The 19,723-nt window shown below is 41.7% G+C and overlaps 2 protein-coding genes across 2 annotated transcripts in view; one reads left to right on the forward strand and one right to left on the reverse strand.

The window, feature by feature from the left end:
- The window catches only part of drp2 (dystrophin related protein 2), a gene marked incomplete at its 3' end in the record, with an annotated part of 68,641 nt that extends 61,724 nt beyond the window's left edge, over positions 1-6,917 (forward strand). Inside the window, exons 20-24 of the mRNA XM_079228619.1 lie at positions 1,106-1,252; positions 2,749-3,001; positions 5,717-5,834; positions 5,942-6,099; positions 6,897-6,917. Coding sequence (XP_079084745.1) covers positions 1,106-1,252; positions 2,749-3,001; positions 5,717-5,834; positions 5,942-6,099; positions 6,897-6,917 — 697 coding nt within the window. The remainder of the gene's footprint in view (positions 1-1,105; positions 1,253-2,748; positions 3,002-5,716; positions 5,835-5,941; positions 6,100-6,896) is intronic.
- Positions 6,918-9,250: 2,333 nt separating this feature from the next.
- LOC306745781 (uncharacterized protein) lies at positions 9,251-18,602 on the reverse strand (the record flags this gene model as incomplete). Its single annotated transcript, XM_079228620.1, has 9 exons — positions 9,251-9,304; positions 10,202-10,809; positions 11,408-11,549; positions 12,217-12,803; positions 14,451-14,592; positions 15,132-15,308; positions 16,729-16,917; positions 17,282-17,461; positions 18,507-18,602. The coding sequence occupies 9 exons, from the start codon at positions 18,600-18,602 to the stop codon at positions 9,251-9,253; spliced, it is 2,175 nt and encodes a 724-aa protein (XP_079084746.1).
- Between the last annotated feature and the right edge of the window lie 1,121 nt (positions 18,603-19,723).

A 19,723-nucleotide genomic window follows, 5' to 3' on the forward strand; every position in this document is an offset into this window, starting at 1 on the left:
AATCAATGGAGCCGTCAGTCATCTATAAGTGGGTCCAAAATAATCCATATTAGAATCAATGTATTATTATTTTTTTTCTATTATAGGAAAGCTATATATCAACATTTCATATTGTCGGCAAGCTAATGTAAGCAAACTAAAAAGTAGGTTAATTTGATTATAATAGCAGATACTCTTTAATTTACTTGTCATAAAAATCCAAATGTTATGTAAAACAGCTTTCAATTCAGTGATGTAACATTAACTGAGGTAAAAAATGACGACACTCACATCAAATGTAAAATAATAAAGGTTGTGGTGATGGTAATTACAAATGGATCATTTTTGACACACTTAAAAAAAGTGGTATGTAAACTCAATGTTCTTGACAAGTATACATTATAAGTAAATACAAATTTGGAATGAGATGAAAGCAAAAACTTTTCTGAGGAATACCCATGACGTGAAATACTGAGATATGTTCACAGACCGGCCGGATCATTGTTAACCCACCAATGCATCAAAGTGGGACCTCCTAAGTAACACATCTCACAGTAGCAGAGGTGTGCTGCAACTAAGGTGGATCTGGTCATCTCTAGACATAAGAAGTTTGCTTGAAGTAGTCCTATAAATACCTCTGTGATGTATTATTTGGCTCAGTATAATAGTTTGCTTCATAGCCCAAACCATGCCATATAAATGGCACAATATCTTTCCATTAAAATAATTGCCAAACCTTCACAAATGTATTTATTGTTTTACAGCCATGGGTCTGCAATTATAGGTCTGCGCATTAAGTTTTCCATTCCATCATGAAAAAAAAATATTTCTTACTTCCATTTTTAATAAATGTGAGTGAATTGTTAATGTTCTGGTTAGCCAAGTTTGTGACAGGACATTTCATTATTAGACTGTGAACCTGGATCAATGCCTTTGTCATAGTGTCCCATCCAATTCCGCCCAGACTTGTTTGATTGCGTCTCTTCCTGTAATTCCTTTCCTCGTCCTGCACGCCTTGCCTTGCTTTGACCCGTCTGCTCTCCCATGCCGTCCTTGGCTCTGCTTTGTGCTGCTGGTGGCTGTTTGCTGGTGGCTCAGTGTGCTGTCTCCTGTGTGGGGGACTCAGGGATGAAGATCAGTACCTCCTGCGTCACTCCAGCCCAGCCCTGGACCATGACTCACCCTGCGGACAGCACATGCTGCTGGCCCACCTGGAGCACCAGGACAAGGATCAGCTCCAATGCACCCTGGCCCGGCTGGAGAATGAGAACAGGTCTGTATCCAGGAAAAAGAAACACATGTTTTAGGGCATGGTGCATTGAGTGTAGAGCTAGGTTCTTTTCTTTATTTCTTCAGCTGGTGGAGTCATTACAGTATGTTTATTTCCACATGTTTGCTTCTGAACTTGATTGATTACACTACAACTTACATCAACACCAACTCCAAAACATCAATAAAAAAATAAGCATTAAGAACTCTGTTGAATTTGGTTATAGATTAGAAGGAGGTTTAGGTCAAGTCTAGTCTTAAAGCATGAAGCAGAGATGTAAAGGTTTGGTTCAGGGATTTTCATCAATAAAGCTCAAAAGGCACAATAACAAGAACATGCTGATGTTTACTCGGAGGCATTACACTCCTTTCAGCTTGTCTGCTGCCATTTGCAGACCTTCTGTAAAATACTGTGTTGATAACATGAAAACACCTCACTTTGACCTGCAGAAGAGACGGGAAGAGTCCATGGGTGATATGAGTGCAAAGAAGTTCTTTAACACGTTAGTTCAGATGTTAATGCTTACATTTGAATTTATTGTGTCTTAGTTGTAACGAGGCTCAGGCATTTTCCAAAAATGACGTAAATTAATTTCTCCTATCCATTTAATTGGCAACCTTGATGATTCAAACAAATAATTTTCTCGTCTTCAAATCGGTTGTGACCTTTTCACACACACACGCACACGCACACACACATGCACGCACGCACACACAGGTACTTACACACACACATACACTTGTGCCCTTTGGGTGTCTGAAACCTTGACCCAGCTCAGTAATGACACTGCAGTGTGCTCTGTTGTCCTTTTTATTAATGACTTGGATGCTGTAGCTTAGTTTATAACAGCTGCTGTGCCTCTCATGGGGCTCTTATCTGAACAATACATCAGTATGAGAAACAAACACCTTTAATCCTTTTTTTGTTTTGGCAGGGGGGGAGGGAGGCTCTTAAAGACTTTATGTCTTATTTAACGGCTTAAAAATATTTAACATTGTTTTATTAGCTTGGTATGTCATGCTTTTTTCTAAGGGTTACTAGCTCAACAGCTTTTTTACATTTTGGGTTCTAGCCAGGTCAGAAGAACATTTGAAAACTATTTAAAAGAGAAAGAAATGTGTTAATTTTGCAATTATTATTATTATTACACATCCAACATGGAGTCTGTGGTACCACAGACAATGTGGAGGTAAAAACATTCACTGGACTGGATATTTGGGCGAGACGACACTGTGATACGTGCAGCTTTTCAGTAATGCTTCACAGTGCGGTGCATAATCAGTTGGCGCTTAGTGTCACATATGTAGGAGATGGAAGATATGATTTGTTTCCGCCTATGCACAAAGTGATGATGATTGCTGTGTGGTACAATATCAACAACACGTTATCCCCAAGGTGGAAGCTGGATAAATACCTTTGTGTTTATGTGTTTGTTATTCTGCACCAGCATGTGGGCCTGACTGTTTTCCCTCCATCTGTCCTCCACTGTGGGTCCTCAGGGTGCTGCAGAGCGAGTACAGAAGGCTCAAGTGGAAGCACGAAGAGGCGGCGGCAGTTCCCATGCTGACTGAGGCTGGAGAGGACGGTCCAGGTTCATCCACGGAGGGAGGGCAGCAGGATGAGGAGCTCCTGGCCGAGGCACGGGTCCTCCGGCAACACAAGACGCGTCTGGAGACCCGCATGCAGATCCTGGAGGACCACAACAAACAGCTGGAGTCCCAGCTTTGCAGGCTCAGGGAGCTACTGCTACAGGTACACCTCCGTGAGAGGCATGGTGGTGGGGTCTCATGAAGAGATTTACAAATACACTTACCAATACAGTATTTCGGGAATATTTCTTCTTCTAATCTTCTACATTTCATAGGGAAGCGTTTTTTCCCCATTGCATTTATTTGTCAGCCATTGTTCCTATGTAGATTTACATTTTACATACTAAATATATGATCAGCCTCCAAATTATGATACTTCAGGTAAGTTTATTTTCCAGGTCTGCTATGACTGAATGATTTTCTAAATGTTTCTGGGAAGAAACTGTGTAATTTAATGAAAATAGAGACAACATTCTGAAACTGTTTTTTCAGTAAGTTCAAGTTGTGTTCACATTATTATTGATTTCTACAGGGATTTACGAGAAAGAACTGCTCCATTTAAACCCAAGTAAAGATGTATTAATTAATACATTTCTTATTTTGTCTTCTTATTCAGTTTGTAAACAAAACATGTCATGTTTAGCTGACCTGCAGTCTCACGGTTATGTTAGCTCAGCATTTGGAATTGTAAGTGGAATTGTATAAAGAGATATAATTGTTCTTTATAGGAAACTATTTGGGAATAATGAGATGTACCCTGCATTATATAGTAATATTCTGTCAAAATGAATACACCAATAATAGTGATCAAATTGTATAATATTGTAGCAGTGTCTCATTTTTTGGTACTAGCTGCCATTCCCTTTTCTCAATTTATTTGTATCTGAATGTCACAATTCCTCTGCTTTGATTGAAGGGTTTTAATTAGAAATTGAGAGCATCTTAGTGCATTTCCCCTCAGGGTGTGATGATGCCCCTTTTTTAAGGCCTTAGGGCTGTTCATGCAAAAGTTAAGTATATTTTGCTGTTAATACTTATATACGTACTATCCCCCTTATTGTGCATGGGGTGTAAAATATGAAATACAGGTTTAAGAATAGTAAATCCACAAAAAAAGGATAGTAACAGTGGAAGAAACCCTTTCACATTGCTTATTCACTTTGATGGATCAAAAGAGTGACTGAAAAGCAACCAGGTTATTTTAAAGTCGTATTCCATCTTCCCATGAACCAACAGTGGTATAAGTGGTTGCTTTATCTGAGCAGCTTACAGCATCTGAGTGTTTTTTTCTTCTACAAACTGGATGCCTTCTCCTCTTGCTCCCTCTCTCGCCCGAGCACGAGCAAGCCTTATCTTATAAGAGGCTGTAATCCAATCTATATAAATTAGTTTAAATATATTTTATACAAGTCTCTGCTGCCACACTTTTAACACGTTCTAAGAAAAGCAACGATGTCAATCCAATCTTTGCTGGCCTTGATTTTAAGATTTAACTGCCTGCTTTGAGATTCTTGCATGGTCACACTCCTGCCTATGTCTGTGATCTGCTAATTACATTTGATCCTGGTCGCTGCTTGAGATCCTCTGATAGGGCTCTACTTATGGTGACTAACTTAATCTAGACCTGTAAGTAAAGGTGACTGGGCCTTTGCTGTCTGGGCCCCTCTGCTGTGGGCGTCCCTGTCTGATAAACTGGGAAGGTCAAGAGTTCCTATAGTCACTAATGTGTCCATCATCAATAACATCTGCTCTGTTAAGGGGTTCTGGTTAACTGCAACAGCCATATCTCTTATTGAACTGTGGCTGCAGCTTGAATAAAGGGCACAGGCAGACAAAGACTTTAAGTTTAATGGTTTTCACCATTTGTATGCATCACAGTTGGTACATCCAGTACTTCATGGAAATTCAGTACAATGTATAAAAAAGGAAAGAAGAGACATGTGAAGAAGAAAAAAAGACAGCTGCTCTGAAAAATAAATTTTTAACTTTGACAATATACTATGGCAAGATTGAAATACCTGAAGGGAATACAGAAAGTGCAGTATAGAAAGAGAATAGGCCTTTAGACATTCTGAGCGTGTTATAAAAGGATTTACTGCAGTCTCAAGGCAAGGTGTGAGAAAGAGATGGATAGTGGAGTGGGAGCTGACACACACAGCGAGAAAGTGTAAATTGTTAGTCACGGAGTTCAGATCTAAATCGTTTCGCTGAATAAAGAGAAAGCAAAGGAAGTGAGTGAGTGACGAGGGAGAAAGACACTTAAAAAGGAGGTGTAGAATGCTTCTTCAGGTTAAAGATTTGGAAATTAAAGAGGAGGAGAAAGCAGACATTCCTGGGTGAATAAAATGCTGTTTAATTCTGTTCTCCTAGGACAATATCACAGTTTCATTTCCACAAAAAATAAAATGCCTTTGTAGTCAATGTAAGTGTATGTATGAATTCCTCCTAATCTCTGAAGACACCCCGATTTCACTGCAACTACTGAACTTGCTCACCTCCCGAGTATTGCTGCAGTGTTACTAAAACAATACAAAAGATGGTGGGTTGCATATATGTGATATTTGGGAATACAACAGAGTTACATTATACATCTTTGATTGAGATTTGAGATTCCCCCCTTGTCTGTCTGCAATGTTGATGTGGGCAATGCAATTCCCTATCTTTTTAAGTCTATCAAAGCACAAATTACAGTAACATGGTGGTTTTGTGTAACAGCTGTCAGGCATTTTTACAATTCTGCTCAGGGATGCCAGTGGAGAGCTGCGAGCTGAGCGCCGTAAACGATCAAATTAACTTCTATGTGAAAGACAGTATGTCTCTGCAGCGACACGTGATGGAGCATTTGGTTTGAATGTTAATCAGTGTCTCCGTAAAACAGCCCAAAGATGACTCGGAAGCCAACGGATCAGAGCCGTCGACCCTGTCTTCTCCGGTCTCTGGAGGGGGTCATCACGGGGAGATGGCCAGCAGAGAGACCACTGACACTGAAGCAGCAGGTCAGCGAAGTGGGCATGACACATTGAATGTGAAACCATCCCCTGCCTAACCAGTCATAGAGGTGTAAACTTCCATGTGTGTGTATGTGTGGGTTTTTGTGTGTCAGGAGATGATATGGACCACGAACAAGATACGGTGCTGCAGCTCCAGGAAGTCATCGAGCAGCTGAGAAATGTCTTCCCTTCAGAACCGGGTGAGTTCTGCTACAGCAGCAGCCGAGCACTTCAGAGACGGACTCTTTGCTCCTCTATCACCCGCGGGAGAGTGAGAGATGGAGAGGAGAGCAAATATGTACTGCTGTGGGTCGATAGTCGGGGGTGGGGCAGGGAGATTAAATGACAGGGAGGAGGAGTAAGATAAAGAGAGACAGTAGCACAGAGAGAGGAAGACAGCGTCACTGTCACACACTTTGAAAACCGTCCCGTCAGATTTGAAACACAATTTGCTGGGCAGTCCAAAGCCTGTAGCTTGAACAAAGAAAGGGATTATCATAATTATAGCCTTCTCAGTTATAACCAATAACATTTGCTCAGCTTTGTGCATGCATTCCTAAAATTATTAAATCTTCTCTCTCTCTCTCTCTCTCTCTCTCTCTCTCTCTCTCTCTCTCTCTCTCTCTCTCTCTCTCTCTCTCTCTTCTTCTATTTCCTAATTTCAGGCACCACCTCACACATCTAACCCCGAGTGGGCCTGGAGTGAAAGCCTGAAAGGAAGCCTGATGGCAGAGGGAGGAGCTCCATACAGCTGAGGTCAGGCCACAGTACAGCCAGCCCTGTGACCACTGCAGCAGCTATGATACCCAGAGCTAACCCTCTACTGGAATCTGTGCACTCAAAGCCTTTTCATGCAAACTGCTAAAGGCTCACGCTGATGTCCGTTTGGCCAGGCTGTGCTTCATCACTTGAGTGGCGCAGCCCGACACCATGCTGATGAGCCAAAGGAAACTAACATTAGCAGCAGGTCAGGGAGAGACGAAAGGAAAGGAACATGCCCAGCCAAGACACTGTGCTTACCAGTACCTGTGTAGTTGTTAGAAGGTGTGAAGCTTTATATGTCCACAGCACAAATTGGACCTTCCTTGAGGAGAACTTTAAAAAAAAGGAATAAGAAGAATATCCCCTTGTTTTGTCAGATTGCCTGTATCGTCAGTGTTGTTTTTTTTCTCCTTGAATGTCTTATCATGGTTGTTATTTTTGGTTGTTGAAAGGAGGTGGCACGTCAAAGCTTGCTCGAGTAAACTAGATCAGATCAGGGCTGGGCTGACTGCAATTCATGTGGCTGCATGGTGCATATTGTCAGGGAGTTGACAGCACCCACAACAAGCTTATTTACTTTGTGAGAAAGACACATCATCAGTTAAATCCATGATTTATTTAAGACAGCCAAAGTGCCCGCTAGCACAGCGCCTCTGTATGCACACACTGTGTTCCTCTAATCCTCTCAAACTGCTTGTCGCTCGCATTGCTCCCTTCTCTTAAGTGAGCCCTTTACGCTCATACAGAGCCACTTGCACTCACCGTACATGCACACACACACACACACACACACACACACACGCACACACACACACACGTATGCTGCTACATCCACATGCTTTCCTCATTGTGCGCAAATGGCTCCCTGCATGATCAATAACATGTGCCATGCTGCATCAAAACAAATACAGACATGTCCATGAAAATGGAGATCCATTTCATCTCTTTGGCTCAAGTGATTTAGGCACGATCTCAGTTTTGATGCAATTTGTATTGTGGCTGAAACTGGCTTTTGTCAAGGAAATGTCTGCCGATAAATATCAGCATGCGGGCGTCGACTCTGGAATCTTCTCCTGCTGTGTGCGGAGAAAGAGAAGGAATGAGCTCCAGGCAATGGCACTGGAAGGCTGAAGCCTTATTTCTCTCTCTGCTAGGCCAATTGCAGACGCTACAGGGGGGAACAAGGCTCAGCCCCAGAACAAGATCCTGTATAGACATCATCCTTATAGCCCTCTACTCCACATAGATTTGAATAGAACACGATCTATTGATTCAACATGCCTAATTGTCCTTTTCTATTGCAAACTTAATTGCTTTTAGATGTACAAAAAGGCGAGTGGTGGAAATATCATTGCCCTCGTTGTACCAGGGTTGTAGGGTGCGTTCTGTTTCAGACACAGCAGAGTCAATGAATGCCTTAAAACCAAACTGAGTCCATTTAAAAACCAGAGTTTGTCCCTCTGGACTTCTTTTTTCATCGTGTTTTCACATTCAGGGAAGGAGATTGCATCAGGAGTGTGTGCTTATGTGACACTGTTACTAACTGGAACCGGAACAGGAGCATCCATACGTTGAAAACATTTACATAGGGCTTTTATGATTGAACCTCTGATGCTGGGGGTGCTTGGAAGGACTCAAGATCTGAGAAATGAGAGCGAAAAGGTGGACAGAAAAAACAATCCATCTATTGCTAGAGGGCTGGTGGGAGGGATCCACTTTGATGGCCCTGCCACAGCAAAATCTCCAGAAGCTGGATGCAAAAAAATAAGCTGTGTGCTTCTTAACAAATCAAACCGCCTCATTCTCACAGAAAACAGAGAGATTAGGAATTCATCTCAGACCTTAAATGACACTCTGACCTCACTCACAAGTTTTAAACCCATGTGCTGCATTCATTGCAGGCTCGCCCTCCAGGCGCCCAGTGCTCATATTTTACACAGCATCTTCCTCAGCACTTGCTGCCTGTTAGTTTTGATACTGTTGCTAGGGAACTGTCCCCAAGGACGCGGTTCCACAGGTTTGCGAGTTGGAAAGGTGATGTGCCGCTCATAATACAAATACTAATAGCCTTAAGGGAAGCAAGAGAGAGCGCTCTTCTCCTCTTCTTCACTTCCACCTCCACTGAAGCCTGTTGCTGCTCAGCTACTGAAGATAGTCATTAGCATCAGTTGAATCCATCTCCAGCAACACTGAAGATTGTTTTCTGGTGAAAGTCTCAGAAGTCGGAACAAAAAGGAGCAACTCGGCTCGTGGGTGAACAAATAAAAGCCATGACAAGCAATGTGTATTCATAGACATTCATTTATTAGTATTCACACATCTCATTACACATTGACGATCACTTTTAACTTGTAACTTTGTATGCGGAAAAACAGAATGATGCAACAGTGACAGAGTGTGAAGAAGAAGAAACAAAAGAAGCAGAGGAACTCCCCATAGGGCTGCCTGTCGACACTGGTCCTGTTTATTCAAAGGCAATATAGAGGAGGCAGGTTGATATAAATACACCAGGTGGTGAAATGACACAGTTTGTCCCCACGTTTTCACTCTGCTGCTCTTTGACACCAGCGTCGACGGTCATCCAGCTGCCGAAGAGTCATCTCTCTTTCACTGTGTGATCATCTGATCCATGCACTAATTTCTATACTGGTAGTGGCTCCCTATATTCCCTGCACCCGTTGCAACAGACCCTGCTCCCTGTAGCGCGACTGAAGCTGTGTGATTGAAGAAAAAGGCTCTCCACAGAGACAAGAGTCACCCCAGAGAACACTGCTGTCTCTCTGCAGACTTCTGCTACTGCATGTAGCCACCACGCTAACGCCCATTACTCCCCTTCCTTGGTTTCACAACATGTCTGCTATCATGCATCTAAGCCTATGTGTCACCTCTCACACAACGATGAATCATCTAACCTCAAATAAGGTGTTGATAACACTAATACATGTATACACACACTCATACATTAATGGTGAACTGAGTTTTTTTGTTTGTTAAGAATACCATTAATATACCTCATTAATCATTAAAATGTTATTGTTTTTATGGTTTTGATTTTACGTTAATGACCAGCGCTCAAACACTTGTTGCTGTCTTTTCTCTGGAGTTTTTAATCTGTATGAAAAGTTTTCTGAAGAAAGGCTTTTTACTGTAATAACAAGTGGGTTACTGGCTGCTTTTTACTCTTTGTGTACAGAAATAAAAACTTTGTATTTGGCAAACTCCTTGTCTGAGTGCTTTTTCCTGTGCCTGCAGTTATCCCTTTGAGAACTGAACAATGAACAACTTAACTGCCAAACGCAGTCTGTTTGTATACATTTTCCTTGTATTTATGTTTGGATTTGTCTGTGGCAGAATCAATATTTCCTGTTGAGACGTGAGGCTTAGCCGTTTATCTTTCATGCTGTCTCACTTTCTGCATCCATATTGCTGTTAGTTTAAAGTCTATTCGTTTACACCTATGGACCTTTGGTCCTGCACATGACAACTGCAACCCATTGGTCGATTCTGATTGAGTGCCACCAGGTCCTGTCTTATCACAGGTGGCTTTGTTCCCTTGGCTTGTGCTTGGGCCCAGTGCAGCACCTGATTGGCACTTGACCTTTTTTTCTGACCTTATCCTGCACTGATCTCTTGCGCTCTACATTACCTTTGCCTGTGCTGGTGGACGCGGGATCGCTATCTTTATCTGCTGCTCGATTATCTGGTGCACCCTGCCCTTCCTCATGAACCATGACACTCTCTACATTTTCATTATCTAACCCCTCTCCACCCGCTCTCCCACTCTCTAGCTCTTTATTACTCTGCTCTTCTTCCACATCTGGATCTTTCTCTGTGGCTGCGTCATCCACTCCCTCGGTCTCAGCAGGGGCGGGTTTCTCTGAGCTTTCCTTCTCTTCCATCTTACTGTCTTCTGTCTTCTTATATACTTCAGTATTTTCTTCAGCTGCTTTCTGTGCACATTTGACACGTTTCTTCCTTGCTGCACTCTTTGCCTTGTTCCCACCAGGCCCCCACTTCTCCTGTGTTGTCTCCTTGTAAGTCTTGTTCTGGCAGATGTGCATGATGCGTACCCTCTCACCCAGCTTTTTCAGTTCTTGGCGGACAAAGGGCTTGAACATTGGGTCCAATTTTTCCACCATATCAAAGTCCCTCCGAGCTTCATCCTTGTTGCACAAAGCAGCGTGTGCTTTTGCCCGTTGATACACCGCCTTAAAGTTACCTATGGGAGAAGAAAATATAGGCTTATAAAAGGCGGAAATATTTACATGTGAAGACCTCATGAGGTCACAGGAGAAGAAACACGGCTGCAAGATCGGGAGTCGGAGGGTAAAAATAAAATATGGGAGGATGAAATAACTGCACTGAACACCACTGGTGAGACAGGAGACAGAAAAGTAGAAGGCAAAAGTTGGAGAAAAGTAAATGAAGGGAAAAGGAAAGCATAAGAACAACCATTTCACATCAGCCTCAACTATAAATAATTCAGTCATAGCAGAAACAAAGCAAACAATGAATTCATTTTTGACTGTGATGTCCATGGGTGGGTGCCGGGGGAACGAAAGAGAGACTCAGCAATGTGGTTGTGAATGTTTGGTTTCTTCTTTCCCTGGTAAACAGAGGTATCAAGGATTGTTGCAACCTGAAGGCTGAGGGCCAGCTTTCTATTTCTAAACAAAAAAATAAAGGTTTAGAATGAAAAAAATAACTAAAAACTTGCATGCTTATATATATATAGTCATGTACCTATTTCTTTATCAAAATACATCTTTTTGTTTCCTCCCGTGCCTCAAACTCTCAACTGCACTAACATATATTACCTTCATGTTTCTTCAGCAGCTTGTTGTTGAGCTCCACCACTTGCTGGTGTTGTTTGAGCTCCAGCATACACTGGCTGAGGTTGAGAGTCAGAGGAAGACGCACTTTCTCTAACGAGTCCCAGTCCTCGCCCGGTTGATCCACCTGATGAGCACAAAGAGAGGATGCAGTGGGTGATAGTCGATTGGCTGACGAGGGTGGAGGAGGAGGAAGAGGAGGCGGTGGTGATAGACGGCAGAGGAAATGTTGAAAAGATGAAACGGGGATGAAAGAGTGTGACAGCAGGAACGACCGATGAAGATATAAGGGAGGAATGATGAAGACAAGGACAGGGACACGGTAGTGTAGAGAAAGGATTGTAAGATTAGGAGAAATGAGGAGGGAAGAGGGAGGGTTGACGAGCGGAGGGAGTTTGTTGTGTGTACAAGAGGCTGAGGGGAGTTCGACAGCGAGGCGTGGCAGAAGTGAGGGAGAAAAGAAGCACAGGCGAGTGCTGTCACCGTGATATCTCTGTGCTGATATATTTAGCGCTCTTTTCTCTGCTCTCCACTAGCTAGCTACAATGCCACAGCTGTTTTTCAGTAAAAGAAACAAGGACAGATGATTATACTTTATGAGCCACAATCCTTTTGGAAGACTACTTTCTGGCACATGCAATCCTTTCATCCCTCTGAATGGAGTGGACTGTTAATGACTTCAGCATCAATCCTGACGTCCACCTGGATGATCATTGAAAAGGTTTTTATCTTATATTTCATTTTCCAGAAAACACAATGTTATTACACTTCCCTATGTAATCAATCACACTAACCATATCCTGAAGGGTGTCCACGTATTCTATGGCCTCCTTGAACTTTTCAGAAGCCTCTTGAAATTGATTTTCTTTCATGAGGAAGTTTCCTTCGTTCTGCAGAAACATGACCAGTCGTAACATCTGCTGCCAGTCCTTCCCCTCTGCTTTAGTGGCAGCGTTTGGATTGATCTCAGAAGAGCTCGCTTCCACTTCGTTATCGCTTCCTTCGGTTGGTGTCACCTTATTTCCCCCGGGTTCCTCTTTATGACCTTCAGCACAAGGGATGGATGGAGTTTCTGCTTTACCTTTTTCTTCCCCCACTTCATCTTCACTCTCTGTAATCACACTTTCACTGTCTTCTTGTTTTCCATTGTCTCCCTCCTCTTTATTTATGTTCTCCTTTTTCTCCAGCTTGTTCCAGTATTGCTCCTTCTCCTCCCAGTACTTCTCCTTCATGCTGTCTGACAGGGCCTTCAGCTCTCGGCCGATAAGAGAGGCCAGAGTGATGTCCAGGTGGGCCACCATGTTGAAGTCCCTACGGGCTTTCTTTTCATTCCACACGGCAGCGTGGGCTTTGGCTCTCTTGTAGTATCCCTTCACGCAGTCTGAGAAAGAGAAATACAACAAGAAATGCATTTCTAAAACATTTGTCATTGTGCTTGTACGCTTTAGATGGGAATGTATTCCACTCTTGTGTCTATCTGTTTAATATGAAGTAAAAATACACGAGTGAATAAGCACATTTCCAAAAATATTGTACTAGTCTTTTTAAACATTTCTCACACATCCACGCTGTAAGTCCTCTGTTGCAGCAGAATAGGCTCATGTGCTGGGTTAGATTTCCACTGATACCTCAGTTTCTCTCTTCCTCTGCATTTAATTTCCCTCCACGCTAAATCTTCATTCAGCCAACATTTAAACAGATTTCTTTGTTGCCTCTGGCAGAAGCCGAGACACTGCAGCAAGCCACAATTGGGCGCTTTTCTAAAGAACAACTGGGCTGAAGGGATGAAACAGCAGTAGAGTGGCTGACTTTAACTGATACAGACAACACAAGTTTGATGACAGGAGGAACAACTACTATAGCGGGTAGAGCTAGAAAAGGATTGGAAAAGGGAAAGTAAAGACATTGAAAAAGGAGACAAGGAGAAGAAGGGAAAGGTGAAGTGATGTATAGGATGGATCATTCTTAAAAGCTCAGAAGGCTGCAGCTTTGTGACGGTAGCTCTTACTGGGCCAGTGGAGCTCAGGAACTGCTGCCCATCACCCCTTCACCCCTTAAACAGGTATACACGCTTCTTCCTCCTGTCACACAAGCTCAAGCACAAACATCATAGCGTCACACACATTCACGACTGTACACCTCCTCCTGACACACACACACACACACACACACACACAAAGACACATATAAAATTGGGAATCCATGCTGAGGGACAGAGAGTAAAATAAAGGCTGCCTTAGTGGATCCTGTCTCTGGGGTGAGGGGCATAATTCATAAGGCTTTGAAGTGGAGACTGTGCCAGCATGCAAGCTCCTCTAGGATTATATGAGTAGCCATGGCTATGACAGTACAATGCCCAGGGCTGCTCCAACTGTAAAGCCCTTTGTAATGTCAGCCACGGCTCTATACACACTCTCAATGAATACACAGCTGCAACATGCAACCATCACTGAAATGAGCCAGCACAGGCATCAGACCCACCCTGTCAGCTATTTCTAAAATAAAAAAATATTGCTTAAGTCTCTAACCAGGGATTGTAACATTGTACAGGCCTTCATTTTCTCATTAATAAGCAGCTTTTCATGTACATGACTACAAAGAATACTTTGACATTTTAGAAAATTATTATTATTATTTATTTATTTTTGCTGAGAGTTAGTCTCATACTTGTAATGCTAAAGCCAGGAGATGGCTAGCTTAGCGTAGCATAAGGACTTGAAGCAACTAGAAATATATGTCCTTTTAAATTCAATTAATTAACATGGTATGTCTTGTTTGTTTGATGAGGGCTAAAGCCAAGGTCAGAATAAAGACAGAAAAGACATCAAAAACGACGAACACTTTTAAAGCTCAATAGTTTAACACGCTATCTTTTGTTTATGTTGTCTGTAAAAGCAACACGTTATATGTTGAACAGAGCCAGCCAACTCTCCCCGGAAATGGTAAATTAAAGATATGTTTCAGTGCCAAAAATGAGGATTCTTTCATAATCAGAATAAATTACAGCAGATTACAACCAGGCTTTTACCTTTGTGTTTCTCCAGCAGTTCGGTGGTGTGCTCTATAACATCATAATACTCCTCCAGCTCCAACATACACTGGCAGTAGTTCAACTCCAGGGGGATGATCATTCGACCCAAATTAATGTAGTCTATATCACCAGGCATCTCCTACACAAAGGGAGGAACAAGAGCATAATCAGCTGTGTTTGTTGGCAACCTCTCCACATATTTGAATGCTGTAGGTTTGAATATTTTCACACAGACTCCAACATGACATGACTTTTGGACAATGAAGGATGCCCAAAGTATCATCTCTGCTGAACAGAGCTTTACTAGCTCACATTTGTACACAGGCCAACTATCTGAACGCCTCCAACATCACACTTGTGAATATGTCTAAAGTTGCCAAAAATCATTCTCACACTCAACACTCTCATTAAAATATCTCATACATAACTCTCCCTCCATTATTCTCCCATCTTTATATCCTCCTCTCATCTTTGACAGTGCTCCACTGCTCCTCTTTCCTTTGCCAGCCCTCAAACCCCACTGCCTGTAATCAGGGATGCAGCAAAGCAGAGGAAAACAGGAATCTCCCACTGGAAAAGAGCGGGAGTTGCATGTCCCAAAAACCTAAAATCCTGAGGAAACCTCAATATTAACTAGCCTGAACATCACTCATTTTGCTTCCTCAAGCCTTCACTCACTCTGGACTGGACTGTTTTAAGCAGCAGGACGGCCTCTTTGTACTTGCTGGCAGCCTCTCTGTATTGTTTCTGCTTGACCAACATATTGCCCTGCATGTGGAGGATTGGCACTGTCTGGAGCTTCTCATCCTTTTCCATCATCCATGACTCTCTTTGGTAGGACATGGGGTCTCCCACCTGGAAGACGCAGGGACAGGAGGAAAACACAATAGAACAAAAATAGTCAACAGGAGAAAAGCTCCACTGATGGACGCACAAGTGAATGAACAGGTGCAGAGAATAGCCGTGGTGGAAAGAAAGACTTCTTTTTTTCTTTATGTTAATTTAACCTTCCTCTTGTGGTAGGGTCGGCACCGACCCGTTTTAGGTTTTAAATGCATACAAGCACCACATGAAATGTGTTTAATGCATCAAGGCTTTTTGATTTTGTCAGGAACCTCTATTTCAACAAAATAAAAATAAAACGTTTTTTTCTCCACTAAATTATAAAATGCTCTGGTTGAAATTACGACCTTTGTGTTGTTAGGGTTGGTTTCGACCCAGTTATAAAAATAAGATTTGCTTGATTGGTTGTTGTTTTTTTGACCTTTTTTTAAACTTGTTCTACTTCTCATTTTGTGTTTGTATTAAAGTTTATTTGCTGAAAAAAAGACTTTTTAGACTTTTTCTTGAAGTAAATATACATGGGTCGAAATTGACCCGTAACACCATAGATGTTACTATAGTTAATAATATTAAAATGAAAAAATAAATGAAACAAATTTATGTAAGAGATGTGTTCTAATACCCCTCAGTAATAGTCTTTTATTTGTTTATATAAATCTCTTGAGGTTCATTTTAACATTTTTATTTTTAAATCGAAGGGTATCCTGACAAAGAAAAGGCCCAGAGGCTCACACCAAAAATATTAAAACGTACAACAATATTTTCATGGATAAGGAAGCCTAACAAGGTAACCAAGTGATAAGAAACAAATTGGATGATAGATAATTGTTTTTAGTGTATTTTACAGCTGATTTAAGACATGGGTCAAAACCGACCCGTTAACACAAGAGATGGTAACAGAAAGCGAACACAAGAGGAAGGTTAAGGTGCTAAAATTACTTTGGTTTTACGTTAAAAACGTATGATAAAACATGATATATTTAAGGGCCTGAACAACCACACAGGTGTTTTCAGTGGCTCTGGTTGAAGTTGTACAACTGGAAATGTAGTTGTAACCGAGTATTTTTACTGTGATATTGTTGCTTTTACTTAAGTAAAGGAGTATATCGTCCACCACTGAAGAGTTGTCAACTTGACGGAAAAACAATGTGAAACTGTTGGAAACGGATATGATGATAATGTACTGCTGCTACTGGACTCCCTGGTGAGCTTATAGCTTGTTCTGGATGAAATATCATTGCAAAGCTGAATATTTTAGATAGAGCGGAACTAAGTCATTTCAGTGAATTTCCCAAAAAGTTTGTAAGAGTTGGCTGAATATGTCATGTGCTTATCTTTACGGATTCTAACATCTGAGAAAACAACAAATTGTTCTACACTCTCGTCTTTTTTTGCTAAGTGTGACATCCAGTGTTTTGCCACTGGTGCTTACCTGCAGCAGCTCCATGATGAATATAAGTGGTTGAGGAGTTCTCATTAGCTCATCCAGCTCTGGGAAACCAGTGGAGTGATAGTGGAACATGTTTCCCATGCCGCACATGTGTCTCTGGCCCTCCAGTGGGTCTTTTCCTTGAGCGATTAGCCTCATTCCCTTGGACACGATGGGGTACAAGCCTGTGTGCTGCAAAATGTACTCATCATCAAAAACATAAACGGGTCTGCAACAAGACATAGAAGGACTTAATAATGAAACCCCCTGATTGCTGCCTGCCAGCGCCAATCAGTCCTTGAAGGAAAATACAAGAAATGGCTACAATTTAACTTGCAAATTACATTTTTCTCTAGAAGGAAAACCACTAGACGTTGTGAAGATTGCTCTGTTGTATTTATAATACTGAACATGTAGGAGGCTTCAGAAGGTTGATTCGTGTGAATCATAATGAAGATCAAAGCTTCCCTTCCTCGCTCATGAGCACTCATTAGGACCTCTTGTAGGGGCCTAATATCTCAGTGTATGTGTGTGTAAAGTCTGTATTTCAACTCACAATGGCATCACACCAGAACTCAGCCACCTCTCCGACCCTCATGGACGCCAGCAGGTTCTCCCAGACCTCCATCTTAAACATCTTTCCGAAAAAGATCTCGGCCGGCCTGCCAGCCAGTCGACTGTCATCAATGATCGTCCGTTCAAAGTTGTCCAGCAGCGTCTGGAAATGGAAAACCAGCTTGGATGGAAAGAGGGAGCACAGGACAGGAAGAGTTTTAGAGTGGAAATGAATTCATTAAACCATTCGTCAACAAAGTGTACTTAAACAAATACTACGGAAATATAAAAGTGGTGAACAGTTTGTCTATATACATACTGTAGGTTGTTACTTTGACCTTTATAACAAATCAAGTTTCAGTATTGAAGATTCTGTTTTTCAGACCATGAATAATTGACGTAAGCACATGTACATATGTTTTCATTGCTCCTTCTGGCCTTGTTTTGTACATCTCATAGAACAAAATACAATAAATGGGAGAACAACATTGGCAATCAGCGTTATTGACAGTTTCATGTTTTTTTAAGCCTGATTATTTTTAGTTATTTTTTAGAAAATGTATTTGACTGAATGCTGTCATTTATGTCTGTCACTTCTTATGTAATACATACATGCTGGTTTTCATTATCATCCATCTGCTTGTGTGCATGTGGGAGACTTACAAAGCCTTCAGCAACAGTCTGTAAAATGAGGTTGGCTTCATGCAACCTTCTATTTATAGCTTGACAGATTGTGTGTAATGGTATGATAACTGTGTGAGCAACTGGGAATCACCTCACTGAGGAGGTAGCACACACGCACACGCACGCACACACATACACACACACACACACACACACACACACATCATGCTGGCATTGTCATGGAAAATGTTTGTCACAGTGTCCAGGCTTGGTGCCATATGGCTGGATCTGACAAGGAAGGGGAAAAAGTCGGCAACCAGCGGATCAGTGATGAATAGAAACTCAGACAGAGTGCCAAAAACATGTTGCAATTTGGTTGACCAAATGTTTGCTCTGTGTGTAAGAGCCAGATACAGAATAAATTCCCTAACTTTATGAATAATTCAACAGAATCTAATTGAAGTGGGCAATGCAACATATGGTTAAAAATAGACGAGGAATATTAATACATCACAATGGCAACCATACAAGGATAATTTCTCTACCCTGCAGAGTTTGAATCTAGTATTATTTAGGTTATCAGATCAACTGTGAATTGCTACCTTTGTCCCAGGTGCAAAGTGTGGCAGCGGTCCTGTGCCTCCTGCCAGAATCTTCTTCTTGACTCCTGTATGGTTGAGCAAGTATGTCTCCTCCATCGTCTCGACAGAAAAAGTGTGTTTTGGAGATTTGTTGTTTCCTTGTCTGTGTTCTTCTGGCTTTCTAATTAGCCTAGTGGAGAGAGTCTTAGCTGGTTAGCTGCTCTCTGACAGATGGCAGGATTAGGCAGGGTTTGGAGGTGGACACTTTAATCTGGGGAGCTAATCTCTGGCCTACCCTTGTGATTGGTGGGCAATCCCTGCAGAAAGGAGGAGGAGATGCAGGGATGACCACCGGGCCAACAAGAAAAGCCCAGATCACTCTTGAACAAGTTAAGATCATTCTGGAAGGTAATCTGGTTTAGTGACGCAGCTGTCCGGTCATGGTGGAGACCTTTATATTAAACAGGAGAGTAGACAGGAAGTAACAGGAACAACTTAAATTTGAGCTAGGGCTGAGACGAACAATTATTTTAATTACTGATGAATATACATATTATTTTTTCGATTAATAGATGCCTCCATAACATGTCAGACAATGCCATCATATTTGATTTGCCAAGATATGCAGCTCTTTAGTTTCATTGCAGTATGCTTAATTGGGGCCAATTCTTACTTTAGTCAGCTGCCTTCTGATTGGTTGAAAGGTAAACATGCTGCCTGTGCTTAAAGATAATTTAGTTGAAGTTATAGCGCCTTAAAAGTACACGTCTTGAAGCCTTTACTGAAGTAAAAGTACTAATACCTCACTGTGAAAATACTCAACTACAGGTAAAAGTATTGCATTTTAAACTTTAGTGAAGTAAAAGCATGCAAGTATTTTCAGCAAAATGCACTAAAAGTATTTAAAGTAAAAGATGTCAGTGTTTTACAATTGTTTTGATTATTACTGCTGCTTTACTGCTTTATCCTTTATATACTGCTGGATAATTTAATTTACAGCAATGCATCATATTCTATACGAGCATAATATGTTTGTAACGTCACTGTCCTCTGACAACCACGTATCTCTAAAGTCAACTTTGTATGAGCTCAGAAAAACAGCCGTGTCCAGCTTTGTGATGATGCCTCTTCCTGCTGATCGTTTATTAATTTAACCCGTACCCTCCTCGTGGTCTAACAAGGCAAGTGAGAGAGGCCTTCGTGGAGGCTAAAAATATCATATATATATATATATATAT

This window comes from Taurulus bubalis (assembly GCF_910589615.1).
Source record: "Taurulus bubalis genome assembly, chromosome: 13".
Classification (NCBI taxonomy): domain Eukaryota; kingdom Metazoa; phylum Chordata; class Actinopteri; order Perciformes; family Cottidae; genus Taurulus; species Taurulus bubalis.